Raw genomic sequence first — 13,545 nt, 5'->3', positions numbered from 1 at the left:
TTTTAAATTAGATTAAAACTATAAATAAGTTATTACAAAAAGCGTATATGACATTATGACAAATAAAATTAAATAACGCATTATTGAACTTCAATGCATTTGGTGCGGAAACTTTTTTCGCGATAGAGAACAAATGACACCGTATTTCATAGTAGTTTTTCATACTCTACACGGCTATGCGGTGGTATTTTTAATATATGCAAAAATTGCAAAAATAAAGTTATAACCCTAATGTACATGTTTTATGGCCTGAGCCTTTAGTTAGCGAGGGTATATATACTTTGATATGATCAAAAATGTGCCTCATCGAATTAATGGTTGTGGACCCAAAGTATGATTGGACGAAATTTCTTGGCATATTTTGCATTGGTTCAAAGCAAGTCGTGAAAGATCCGATCTTTTCATTAGCATTTAAACCCATGCAAAGGAAGTCGTGAAAGATCCGATATTTTCATCAGCATTTGAATCATTTGTACAGATCACTACAAACAAACAAGTCGATTTGTACATCCCTACAAGTAACGACATCAAAACAAAAGAGTATACATTTCCAAAATTTTTGTTATAAAATTACAAAATTACAAATTAAATGTAGGTTCACGAACTAGAAATTCTTAATGGAGTGCTGTTGGAGTCCATGTCGAAATCTGAACTGGTGATGAGAAGATATATAAAAGCTTTTGTAAGATGAAACAAAATCAGTGGCTGAGAGTGGACGAAGTAAACTCTGTTGCGGTGCAGCGACGATGATTAAATTTAAATTTTGGGTGTAAACTTTATGCTGATAAATTGCTGATGAATTAATAAAGAGTTTGGTTTGTCATGAAAATCATATTTCAATACCGAATTTTCCATTTTCTAAACAAGACATGCCAAAGGGTTGGTGAAAATGACATGCTTAGGATCCGACAATGAATGTCATCTTAAGATCCGACAATGAATGTCATCTTAAGATCCGAAAATGAATGTCATCTTATGGTGGTCACGCTCATATAAAATTCATGAGTGAAAATGCTAAAAAGATGACACGCCAGATCACTTGCACCCATGATTCAATAGCATCCTTGGCATCGAACATTTTGATAGGATATGAAACCAAATTACCTTTTTACAGATTATATCATATCTGCTCTCTTAATTTACCCCCTATATGTACATATATCAATAACCTTTTCTTTCTTTTATTTACTTTTAGGTCTTTGGTTATACGCCATTATTAAACACACAATATCGAGCCGATTCGATATTATTTAAGACGCGTATACCACACGATAAACAAAAATGCTTTAAGTATATTTAAATTATATACGACAGTGTTGTAAGTCACATATAGAATAACTAAAACAAACAAAACTAACTCAGCTTCTAATTAAGTTTTAAATAATCTCTCTCTTCTTTGAGAAATAGAAGAAGAATATTTTTATTTCGCAACAAAGTGATGCGCATTATACATACCTACATACAAAATGTACTATTTCCATTAAGAATAACAATAACGAACTAAACTAAACTACTATTAAGGTGCAATAATTTTTAAACTCAACATATTACAATTATAGGAAAATTAGTATTTAAGATTAAGCAAAATCTGCTTTTTTAAAGCTTCAGTAGCAATGTGTCATACTAGTTTTAATTTAAATACACTACATATATTAGGGATTTTAACACTTTTTTCATAATTTATAAGTTATAATAAAAACAATTATAGTGTAATGAAATTTAAAAGATTTTTATATAATATAATTTTATGTACATACCATTATTATACATGCATATAGAGATATTATACAACTATTTGCTATATTATGATTACTTCTATATATATTATGCAACAAAACAGCTACATATACACACATCTTCTGTTATTTACAATATGTTTGTTTTTAATTTTTTAGACAAATTAGATATTATTGCAATTTTTCAAATTTACAGAATTAAGAAAAACAAAACTCTCCATCCAATTCAATTCAATTGTTCAAAGACACACAATTAGTAAAATTAAATAAAAAAAATAAATCATTGGTACTTCTCAGTCAAAAAAAAATATTTTGAGTAAAATTTTGTCGTCTAAAATTGTTTGTATAGACAAATTTTATTATTGTTATTAAATCCCATTATTAGTGAAATGTATTTGAGTATATGTTTCATATGTATATGTTTTTAAGCACTGTATATGATTCGTTGGCAGCGTTTTTGTTTTTTTTTTTTAATTTTTTTTTTATTTTAAGAATATCCCACCTTTCGTTTTACTCTAACTTCAAAATAATTTCTCTTTTTGTTAACGAAGTTTTAAAACATGTTTTGTCCAGTACTTAAGTGTGTTTCTTTCACCTTTTGATAATTTCCTATTGATAATTTTGTTGCGATTTAATATTCCATAGTTAAAATATTTTTACCGTAATAATTTAAAACAAATATGCATCAATAAATATACTCAATATTTTTTTTCAAATTTATTTTTATACATACCTATAATTAGTGCATACACATGTAGTTATGAAAATATGTGTGTCGTGTAATAAATATACCCAATAAAACGAACATAAGTACATAATTATTCAATTGTTTCTCGGGCAAGTGAAATAAATTGTTGTGCCTAAAAATAGGCTATTTTTCTCAGATTTCGCATTTTTTTTTTACATTAAGACATTTAGGTTAGATTGCCTGACTTCCGTATCATCAGTTGCTTTGTTTGTTTAATCTTCGTCAAAATATTTCAGTTCCACACTCATGCATTGTTCCTGGAAAATGCAACTAAATGCATCAGAAATAAAAACGATACATGTTTGTACCTGCGTAAAAATGCGTATTTTTGACTTTTTGAAACACGTAGCTTCACAGTTGTTAAGTACTGCGGCGTTAAAAAATATAATACTTCACACATTTGCAGTCATTTGCCCAGCAACTGACGATACGGAAGTCAGCCTTTGTTGTGGTTTTCAGTTATCTGGTTCTGTAGCGCGATTTTCTAACTCATTATTTTAGTTAGAACTTTCAGTCAACAACACTGTCTTTCCTAGCGTAAATAAGTTGAAAGTCTTGGGAATTATCTTTGAGAAAAACTATCGTTGGAATCAACACATACTCAGTTTGAAAAAGGATCTTGTCCGCAGGGCAAATATTATTAAATATTTGGCTGGTCGAAGTTTTACACACATAACCACATTAACGTACTTAGTCCAAACGTTGGTACTCAGCAAAATTGATTATGGACTTTTTCTGTTTGGAAACAGCCCAAAAACTACCCTACAGCACATCAAATCTATTTATCATGATTGCATTCGAGCTAGCATCTACGCCTTCAGAACAACACCCATTAATATCCTTTATATGGAATCTGGATTACCTTCCATAGAAGACCGATATTTGGAATCCAAACATATGCTTATTCCTAAGATTATGTCTGAAAACGCATCTATTTTAGATGAAATAGTCACCAAAATTATCTTTTAGCAAGCCCAAATATAAATCAGTTATGTATAACTGTGTTCACAATAATATCTTGTCATTTAAAGAAAAACTAACGTCTTATAAGGAAAAATACCCCACTTGGATGTTTCCTGAGTCCAGTTGCGATTTACATCTTACTGCCTATGTAAAAGCAAACACATCAAGCGAAATATTCGAACAACATTACCGCAACTTTTTATCAAAAAATATGGATTCGAAATGGTTATTTACAGACGCATCAAAAAATGACTCATTTACTGCATATGCTGTTGTCGACAATACTGGGCAGATTCTGGGAGCACACATTTTAGGAAACACAGCATCTATATTTACCGCAGAAGCAGCTGGAATCTTACACGCCATTAACATCGCTAAGAATTCAGCAAAAAAAACCATTATATTTACGGACAGTTTATCTGTTATAAAAGCTGTATCCAACATCGCAAACAACAAATGGGCATCTATTAATAATATACGTGATTTGTTAATTGATAACAAACTCAAAATTACACTTTTTTACACATGTTGGTCTAACCGGAAATGTATATGCTGATATTGCAGCAAAATATGCTTGCTCTGCCCCATTAGTGGCAGATACATTAATAGAAAAAGTTGATTTAAAAAAAGTTATAAAATCAGAAATAAATGCTTATATTTATGAAAAGTACAAGAGTTTCACGCACCAATATTACATCATTATTAATCCCGATAATTCATTGCCGATTTATTCTTCCAAATTGGAGAAAAGGAACATTAGAACTTTTTCAAGATTGCGAATGGGTCATACAGTTTCAACACACTTACACCTACTGAACAAGAATTTCGATGTTAAGTATAAAAAATGTAATAATATTTGCACCGTCCGTCACATCCTTTCTGAATGCCCGTCTCTGCATCAAGAACACAACCTAATACTACACAACAAAGGAATGGATATTCTTATAACTCCTACAGTTGAAAATGTCAATGCAGTTTTTGAATTTATATCATATTGTAAAATACACATTTAATATGTACTATAATCATTATACCAAAAGTACTCTGTAAATAAATTTGGATAGCTGATGGCCTAAGTTGCTAATGCTATTCTCCCAAATTATCTTATATTTATATAAGGTAAATTATATAAATAAATAAATAAAAATGCTTCTAATTTTGGTCAACAATGATATTTTCCGGTAAGTTAGCGACTAAAGAAAAATAGTCGGGAAGTTCTACCGATAGCAAGAGTACCGTCAACTTTTATTTGAACTTCAAATTATTTTCAAAACTTCTTCTGCGAACAAGTCTAGGGCGTATATCGAAAATAAGAGCCCAAACTAATTCTTGGAAGATCCTATTTGCATTATTTTTAAAGTTTCCCCAACGTTTTTAGTCACAATGTGCCGATAGCCTCAAGGGGTTTGCACCAAGATGTATTATCAAGGATCAGTCAATATTGTTGTTGTTGTGATCCCATCCAACTACAAAGTACAGAAAAAACTTTTTGAAAGCTCTCTATATAACAAGGAACAAATGGACGCAAAATACTACATTTAAAAAAATTGTAAGGGATCGAAAAATTGACTTAATGCGAAATCCTGGATTTGTTGCTTTTGATATGCGCAATATATATATATATATATATATATATATATATACATATATAGTATATATATATATAGTATATATACTCACAGAACTTCAAGGGGTAGCTAAAACCTCTAGTGTTTGTCACGACAGCTGGCGTTCTTCTGCTGTGACGGATGCAGGTGGTTTCGACAGAATTTACCTGTCTTTTAAAAAGATATGTACATAAGTAGCAATGAAACAAATTACTTGATTTTGATATTTTGGTGTATGGTACTGATTTATTTTCTTTTTTTCGTTTTTTACCTTTCTTTTGATTTCTATAATAAATATAACAAATTAAAATAAAGTGATAATACATAGTTCCATGGTATAAGTAAAGAGGTAGATTTAAATGAAAAAAATCTATAGAACCCTTGTTTTTCTTGAATTCCTAAAACTTCAAAATAAAAGCAACAAGTGGGTTTGTTTACAATGCATTTTTTTAGCATTTTATAAAAAACGCGAAAAATGAATGAGGCGTTAAGTTTTCTCCACATAATCGAGTTGTGAATATGATAAACTGATTGTTTCCATGCAAATCTCACCAATTTCTTCCATACAAATGATCTAAAAACAATTTTAAAAATCATTGAATTCGATTGTTTTTAAAATTCTTTGGCATATTATTCAAACACCACACACACATACACAGTTTGTTTATATTGTTTTGAAGTTTTAGGCATACTCGAATGAAAAAAATTAAATTTACATAAAGCTTTGGCTAACCTTTCTTATTAAACCATGCATAGTTCTTTTTTTAGATCTCTGGTTTCTTCTACTCTTCAAGATCCCAGCAAACCAAATGTCGGATGTCCGACATATCGAAACAATTTCGGAAGCAAAATCGTTCAGATTTCGTATCGATTTCTATACGATTTTTCGTAGGGGAATTTGTTCAGATTTCGTTACGATTTCGGAGAAAATGTCGGAATAAATTTCCCTTCGAATTTGCTAATGTTTTTCTTCCGATTTTGTTAAGAATCCGGATGGATATGTCGGAAAAAAATTTCACTTCGCACAACAACCACCTTTTGTATATATCTAACAAGCAACATTTTAGTTTGTTCTCGAAAAACAAAATGGTTTGTTATAAAATTCGCATATACATTTTTTAAATATTTTAAATATAAATGCAACATATAATAATTGAAACTGCTGATAGACTCAACATATTCGTACACAAAGTTTACATTGTTCTACTTTAACTACAAAATGATAACAACAGTGAAAATCATTAGATATCTTTGAAATTATAATCTTCCAATAAAAACATAACAAAGAAAATTTATCAATAAAAAAGAGGCATCAGAGAAAAATTTTTTCCTTCGATAATCATACGAAATTATTCCAAAAGTGTTCAGAAATCTGTACGAAAATTCGGAGGAAGAAATTCGAATTCCGAATTTCCCAAGGATTTTCTTCCGATTTCGTTGCGAATTCTGACCGAAATCGATCCGATTTCGCTCCGACATTTCGTTCCGAAATTATGTCAACCACTTCATACAACTTTCGTTAAGATATCGTTACGATTTCGGATCAGATATCGGACGTAACGTCCGAAATTTGTTCCGATTTCGTTACGATATCGGTACGATTGGTTTGCTGGGATTTTACGGATTTAAGAAGTCTCTGTTGTGTATGTATTAGTAGTACGTATATACATATGTGTGTATGTGAATGTTTTTTGTTTTGTTTTAATATGTTTAACATATATGTGTAAAAATACATATACGTTTGTTACAATTAAGTATACAAAAGTATATATTTTAGTGTATATAATTGGGTTTGATTTTTTTTTTTCATTTAATTATAATTATAATAAGATCTTACATAACAATATTAACAACATAAAAATTGCAAATAAAGAAGTTTTGGCATAACTTAATTAAGTTTACAAAACAAACAAAAATGAAATACAAACTTGTGTAAATACATAAATTATAAGTGGGAATTAATTAAACTGACTTTTATATATTTTTTAGAAATACATATGTATGAATGTATTTATATACTTATTTTAAAAGGACACATTTCGGAAATGATAGATCCGAAGAAAAAAAGAGAAAACAAACTCAATGGCAATTAAATTAAAAAATTAAAAAAAAACACGCCATTCTAGTGCTCTTGTTAGCTTAATTTTAAAGCCTGTTCAATCATTTCCTGTTCACGTTTGCGTTCCAATTCATACTGTTGTTGATCCTGTTGCAGCCTAAGGGCCAGTGCCAAATCCGGATCAATGTATTTAAAGCCGCCGTCGTCGTCATCCGATGCCGGAGATCTTGCCACATTGACTGCACACAGCGATTCCTGTAGTACTCTAAGAAGAATAAATTCAAAGCAAAGGTGGGGAATGGATTACTACTAATGACAAACATAGCAATACATATTCTACAGGAGCACCATAATAATAGAATACATGGGGATTGGAAAATACTTTGGTTTTTAAGTTAAATAAATTATTTGAAAATGTTTTTCATATAGTTAATATCATTTTTGAAATTTTGACAAATTGCATTTTGACGATTACGTGAAGCAGTTGGAGATGTTTTGGAATATTGTGAAGATGATGTTGGTGGCAGGGACGTTCGCAGGATTTCATTTCGGAGGGGGGGGGGGGGGTACAACTTGACCAAAAATCATGAAAAATTGAAATGTTGTGTAGCGTTACGTAAAGCTATTTTAAGGGGTTATGACCACTTATAAGCATGAGAAAAGCCATTTTCATGCATTTTTTATAAAAAATCTATTAAACCTTAAGTTACATTCTATTTTTTTTTTTTGTTTTTTTGAAAAATCTTACATTCAAATGCCCGCATATAAAGCACTGTTTTTACTAAAGCAGTTTGCGGTACCCACTGTAGTTTGAAAAATAAAAAACCGATCAGCATATATTTTTGTGGGATCATTACGAACCTAATAATCTTGTCCATTATCGAAAAGGAATTAAAAAAATTAATTTTTAAAAATTTTGAACAGTTGTAATCAAAATTTCGATTTTAACAAAAACCAAACACTGCACAATGGTCCCAAATCCAAATTTTCTGGCCAAAACTATTTCAACGTCCATTTTGTATTGAAATTAATTATTATTTATAATAAATGTGCACAAACAGCAATTCTTACGTTTTATCGACCAAAATGACCAAGAACTGTGTGGGGTCTAAACCAAAACATTGACCTATGTTAATAATTTTTGGTACGAAGGATTCATATCTACCAAGAGGTCAAAATACCAAATTTAAGCCGAATCGGTCATAAAGTGTCGCTAAAATCCACAAATATCTATAATCGGACAGTACTTTTATGTGGGGGATACGACAAAAAATTTACCTATTTTCAAAAAAATTATACATACTTGTTTTCTACACTCTGAAACCCTTAAATATGAATTTAAAGGGAACTCGGTTGATAGATATGCGTATTACCGTTCTATTTTAATTGGATACTACGTACAGTCACAACAGGTATTTACAAAAAATTCTCCCATCTTAAAATAGAAAAATCCACTTTATTTTAACTGTGGCAAATTTGAGCACGATTTGACTTCTGAATATATTAGTACAGACCCCCTGGTATCTTCCAAATTCGATTTGGAGGTGGACAAATTTGGACATTTTTTTAAAAGTTTAAATATATTTAAAAAAAATATTTGTAAAAAATAATTTTTAATATATATAAAAACATTGATTTTATTACGCTAATTTTACAAATTTCATCGTTCTTTTTGTAAATATTATGAAAGTACTCATTAACAGCTTCCCGATTCATAATAACTTCTGTATATTTGTGCAGCGACGCAATACAACAAAAATTGTATATTTTACAGCACAAAGTCTGTTTTATTTTTACATAAAAAAGTGTCAACTTTGGTACTGCGCCAATCAACGAATACTAACGTTGTTTACAAAAACTAATTATTTTCAGATGACTTGATGTGTTTTTTATTATTCTGTGCAAAAAAAAATTAAAATTTCGAAACTTCAAAAATAGGGTTTTGGCCAAAAATTTCCTGATTGAAACCTATGTGCACTGTACAAAATGGATATTTTTCCGTCAGCAGTTTTTTTAAAGACTCTCTCGGTTAAGCACATGATTTATGTGTACAATAGTCCCACAAAAACATATAAAGTGCCACTTCGAGGAAAAGACGTTTTTAGTTTATATGCTACATACAAAACACAATAAATGTTTCCCTTCGAAAGCTCATATAATAATTTTTGGCACATATTCTATTCTTTATTCTATTCTACATTTTATATGAAATAATGGTACAAAGTATGTATATAAATTCAATAAAAATAATTCATAATATTTAGTCCCAATTTACATTAGGCGAGTTTACTTGCGGCAAGTCTCAGTTTGTAGGAGAGACACGTAACGGGTATGGAAGTGGAAAAAAATTGCTCGTAGCGGTAATTTTCAGGCAATTCCTTTTATATTTTTCGTTTTTGATATTATTTTCATTGTTTTGAAAACAAAACTTGCAGAAACAGAATTGCCTGTATAAACGCAAGAGGCAAGTTTAAAAGAGAACGAGAAAAATTGCCGCAAGAAAAATCGTTTAATGTAAAGGGATACAATTTTAAATATTTACAGAGTAGGATATTTAGAAATGAAAATAGACAATATCGTGCCACGTTCGGTAATGTCGCCATGTAAAATTTATTGAAGTATATTGAAGTTTTTAATCATACAGGTCCACGTTATGGTTTATCGAAGAATTTTAAAACCACAAAGAATTGCCGTTGTCTTTGCTATAGCAAAATTTTCACTATTTCGGTGATCTTAGCCTAATTTTTAAGAATATCGGCTGTCGTTGTCGTTGATATGTTTCCAAATGAAAACATTAAGAAAAATTTAACAGTTTTGGAGATATGGTGCGAAATGTATACAAATTATGGAATTTTTAGATATAATTTAAGAATTTAAGATATAAAAAAATTTATTCGTTTTTCATTTCTCCAAATATTTTATTTTAACCCTTATCTACAAATTTGCTGCAAAGGTCAGAAGAAGATTTGCATTGGTTTCAGAGATATAGCCCCGAGTTGTTTAAAAAGTCGATATATAACAATGTTTAGATGGGGCCATAAAATCCAAGCTGTATCTGACTCAACAAAACGGAACTAGGGCTTTTGTACTTTGGGTCTGTACTTTCAAAAAATCCTCACTTCAAATTATTTGCACAAGATTACCTTAAAAATGTTGCACAGTGTTATTTACCGAAAGAGATAGATTCTGATACCAGGATTATTTTTACTTTTAATATTATGTTACAAAAGAAACGTTATAATTTGTTTTCTTAATTGTACGATTAGAAGTTTTTAGACTCGATGACAAACACTTTGATGGACTTAGTTCTATATAGTTTTGACAAATAACAATCGATCCTTATTGAACCCCACATAATTATTCACTAATAATTATTTGAGAGACACTCCTCTCGATAGTTACCGCGCCCATAAGCTTTTTAGTTGGCCACCGTAGTATTTAGAGCTTTGTCAGGAAGCATAAACGTCATTTTGTAACGTCATTTTCTTAACAAAGTGTTTTACTTTCATGCATTAACCCGAAAAAAGAACAAAACTAATTTATTCAAAAAATATTTGGGTGTTTTGTTGGCAAATTTGATATATATATTTTCTTGATATATATTGTAAATACAGATTTCATTTATTCGGCGACTTATATTGAAATTTGATGGAGAATATTTTTGTCGTTGACGTCTTCTATCTAGAATGAAGTTTTGTGGGACAAAACTTAATAAACTCAGATAAAGTACAACATTAACCCTAAAACGTGATTTTACTTTTGGCAGATTGCTGGCGTTTAGGTACGATTTAGAGTTCTGGTGTATTCGGGGACATATAGTAAAATTTAATGACAAATAATTTTGTAGAGTATTTTGATCTGATACGATCTCATTTTAAAGGACTTGCGTACGTCCCTGGTTGGTGGTGCTAGACGTGTGGGTGTGGTCTTTTGGCTGTTTATTTTATTAAGTGTTAATCTAGCATTGATTTTGGAGGGGGGAAAGCAAAGCAACAATTAAAAAGTTTTAAAAATTACAACCTTGCGAAAATTTTTATAAAACTGCTTTGATACGTAACATGGAATAGATATTAAGAAATATTAATTTTAATAACGTGCTCGAGTCCATGCTTCCTGACATAATGGTCCAAAAGCTCTAAATTCTACGACGACAAATTGATATTACTGGTGGATGCGATATCGGTCCATTCCTCCTCCACAAAAGTTCAACACTTGGGCTTTAATCCAGATTCAAGTCCACTTCACAAATTGTATTGAAATTTTAATAACGGGTAGTCATTGTGATTATTACTACAACATTAAAATTTTTGCCCAGGGAAAGAGATTGGGCCCCAAGTGGTATTCTTGCCATATAACAAGAATTATGTTTTTTTGGTGTAGACTGTGTTGATTGGGTCCTGTCATTGGAGTATAATACCAACCCCAAAACGTCCTTTGTCACCTAAGAAAATGCTATTTTTTTTAAATTATACATATATGTAGGTCACCAACAATTTGTAATTCGACGTTTTTCAATTCTATTCTATTTCTTCCATTTGAAAATTGAATTAAGTTCATTTGGAATAACACTAGTTGTAATTTGAATTTTTCTTACTAAAATTCGAATTCTAAAAATCGATTATCTATTGTAATTATGTATGTATTTGAATATCAAATGGGATTTATCGGGTTACTAATGTTGTAGTTCGAATTCCTAATGGAAAAGTTCGAATTTCAAACCAATACGAATACAATTAGAAATCGTGTAGTTACCACATCAACAAAATATTTTTGTCCTATTCCTGAAATGACTAATCTGCTCTATTCAATTCCAATAATCGCCATCTCTACAAATATGTTGTTTTCCAATTTCCTCCACCATTCCTTTACACACATTAAATTACCTTTGCAGTTGTTCATCTTCTTCATCTTCGGCTCCAACACCTTGACCTCTTAAAGCCTCCCAAATATCAACTTTATCCGTGGACGAGGAACTTTCCAGACTATGTACACTACATGCTCCACCTGTAGTTTCGACCAGACTTTGTTCAATGGCGTATTGCAACATATCGTCTTTGTCTAATGGCATTTGGCGTCTTGCGTCTGCACCTTTTTTTAGTTAATAAAGAGCAATACAAATGAATTAATTAACTACATGACCAAAATATCGTCATTACTAAATCAGAACTAACCCACCTTTTTTGGTATAGTGAAGTGGTTCATTAAAACAAACATCATCCACTATACATGTAATGCGATCATCTTCATTAATCGTTGTAACATGTTCGACCGGTGTTGTCATACCAAAGACATTACCAAACGTAATGCATGCATTCAGCACATGGAATAATGGAATCTCAATTTTAACTGGGAAACCGGAAGGCAGTTGCATTGTAATGAAGTCTTTTAATTTGGACACATGAGGGCTGGCCATGGTGGACATTAGATCTAAAATTGGAAGTACTTGTTCCTGTAAACGCAATGGATAATCTTCACACAGCCAAAGATTGGCCTTGAAGCGTTGTATCTGTTATTAGTACTTACTTGACCAACCCTCATATTCATAAGTGGCATTACATTTGGCGGTTAGCAAACTTTTAACACATTGTATGTGTCCCAGTTTTACTGCTAACATCAATGGGGTACGGCCTCAGGGATCAACTTTTTCCTTATCAATCTATATAAAAGACAAATGCAACAAGAAAGTTGTACATTAAAAACAACAAGGAAAACGGCGAAAGGATAAAAATGCGGCTAACATTCTGTCATAGACAAGTTGCAGTGTATGTTTTAGCCATTTTACACTATTGACCCGAAAACCTTATTTTTCGTTTACACACAACCAAACAGCCATCATATCACCTTTATTCACTTTACCTTTCCATTCTTTAGAGTGTCTCGGAACTCTTCTACATTATTTTGCCAGACATGCCAATGCAAAGGATACTCCTGCCTAATTTCGTCAATGGTCCTCATTGTTTTGTGGTTTAAATATTCGAATATTGAAGACGTTTGTTATAGTTAGACATCGGATTTTAGCATGTTTTTTATCTCTTATCCGATTGGACTCAAATTTTGGATCTAGGCGTTTTGAGGGTCAATTTTTCGACATTTGGGGTCATATCAAAAATATGCAAAAAATATGCAAAATATATTCAAAAAATATGCAAAAAATATGCTAAATATGCAAGTGTTTTTTTGACAAAAATCGTCAATTAAACTTGGAAAATCATCAAAAAAGCATTCTAAATTAAGTTTTTTGACGTTTAACATAGTTTTTTGCAGATTATTATGTTATTGAGACTCTCCAGATATTCCGCCACAGCAATAAATCTATACTAACAAGACTTAAATCAGTTTTCACAAGGTAAGAAAATGTCAAATAACCCACCCAGCATTCCTATTACAACATAATTTGCTTCCTATACAAATGTAGATAGATAATGGAAAAAT

The 13,545-nt window shown here is 30.8% G+C and overlaps 2 protein-coding genes across 6 annotated transcripts in view; one reads left to right on the top strand and one right to left on the bottom strand.

Moving 5' to 3' along the window:
- botv (exostosin like glycosyltransferase 3) overlaps positions 1 to 2,554 on the top strand; it is a 203,210-nt gene extending 200,656 nt beyond the window's left edge. For 3 of the 5 annotated variants that reach the window (XM_073989129.1, XM_073989127.1, XM_073989130.1), the window contains one exon: positions 1,196 to 2,554. In XM_073989129.1, the coding sequence (XP_073845230.1) occupies positions 1,196 to 1,300 (105 nt within the window). In that variant the 3' untranslated portion in view covers positions 1,301 to 2,554. Of the gene's footprint in view, positions 1 to 595; positions 833 to 1,195 lie in introns of those variants that run through there. The other 2 variants (XM_073989128.1, XM_073989131.1) reach the window with 1 other exon arrangement.
- Positions 2,555 to 5,272: 2,718 nt separating this feature from the next.
- LOC141404835 (ankyrin repeat domain-containing protein 13D-like) lies at positions 5,273 to 12,580 on the bottom strand. The gene is made up of 3 exons (XM_073988574.1): positions 12,289 to 12,580; positions 11,997 to 12,201; positions 5,273 to 7,378 (listed from the first exon to the last, which is right to left on the bottom strand). The coding sequence occupies exons 1-3, from the start codon at positions 12,533 to 12,535 to the stop codon at positions 7,189 to 7,191; spliced, it is 642 nt and encodes a 213-aa protein (XP_073844675.1). The 5' UTR covers positions 12,536 to 12,580; the 3' UTR covers positions 5,273 to 7,188.
- Positions 12,581 to 13,545: the final 965 nt, after the last annotated feature.

This window comes from Musca autumnalis, unplaced genomic scaffold, assembly GCF_047663935.1.
Source record: "Musca autumnalis isolate F117 unplaced genomic scaffold, ASM4766393v1 scaffold_5, whole genome shotgun sequence".
Lineage (NCBI taxonomy): Eukaryota > Metazoa > Arthropoda > Insecta > Diptera > Muscidae > Musca > Musca autumnalis.
Note: the sequence above shows the minus strand (reverse complement) of the source record. Positions and strands in the feature narration are given on the sequence as shown.

Excerpts from the sequence above, each read along its gene's own strand:
- LOC141404835 (XM_073988574.1), bottom strand. The coding sequence starts at position 12,535 with ATGTCCACCATGGCCAGCCCTCATGTGTCCAAATTAAAAGACTTCATT. Across the intron at positions 12,202-12,288 it reads ACTTCACTATACCAAAAAAG|GTGCAGACGCAAGACGCCAA; the intron begins GTGGGTTAGTTC and ends AACTAAAAAAAG. Across the intron at positions 7,379-11,996 it reads GAAGATGAACAACTGCAAAG|AGTACTACAGGAATCGCTGT; the intron begins GTAATTTAATGT and ends TATTCTTCTTAG.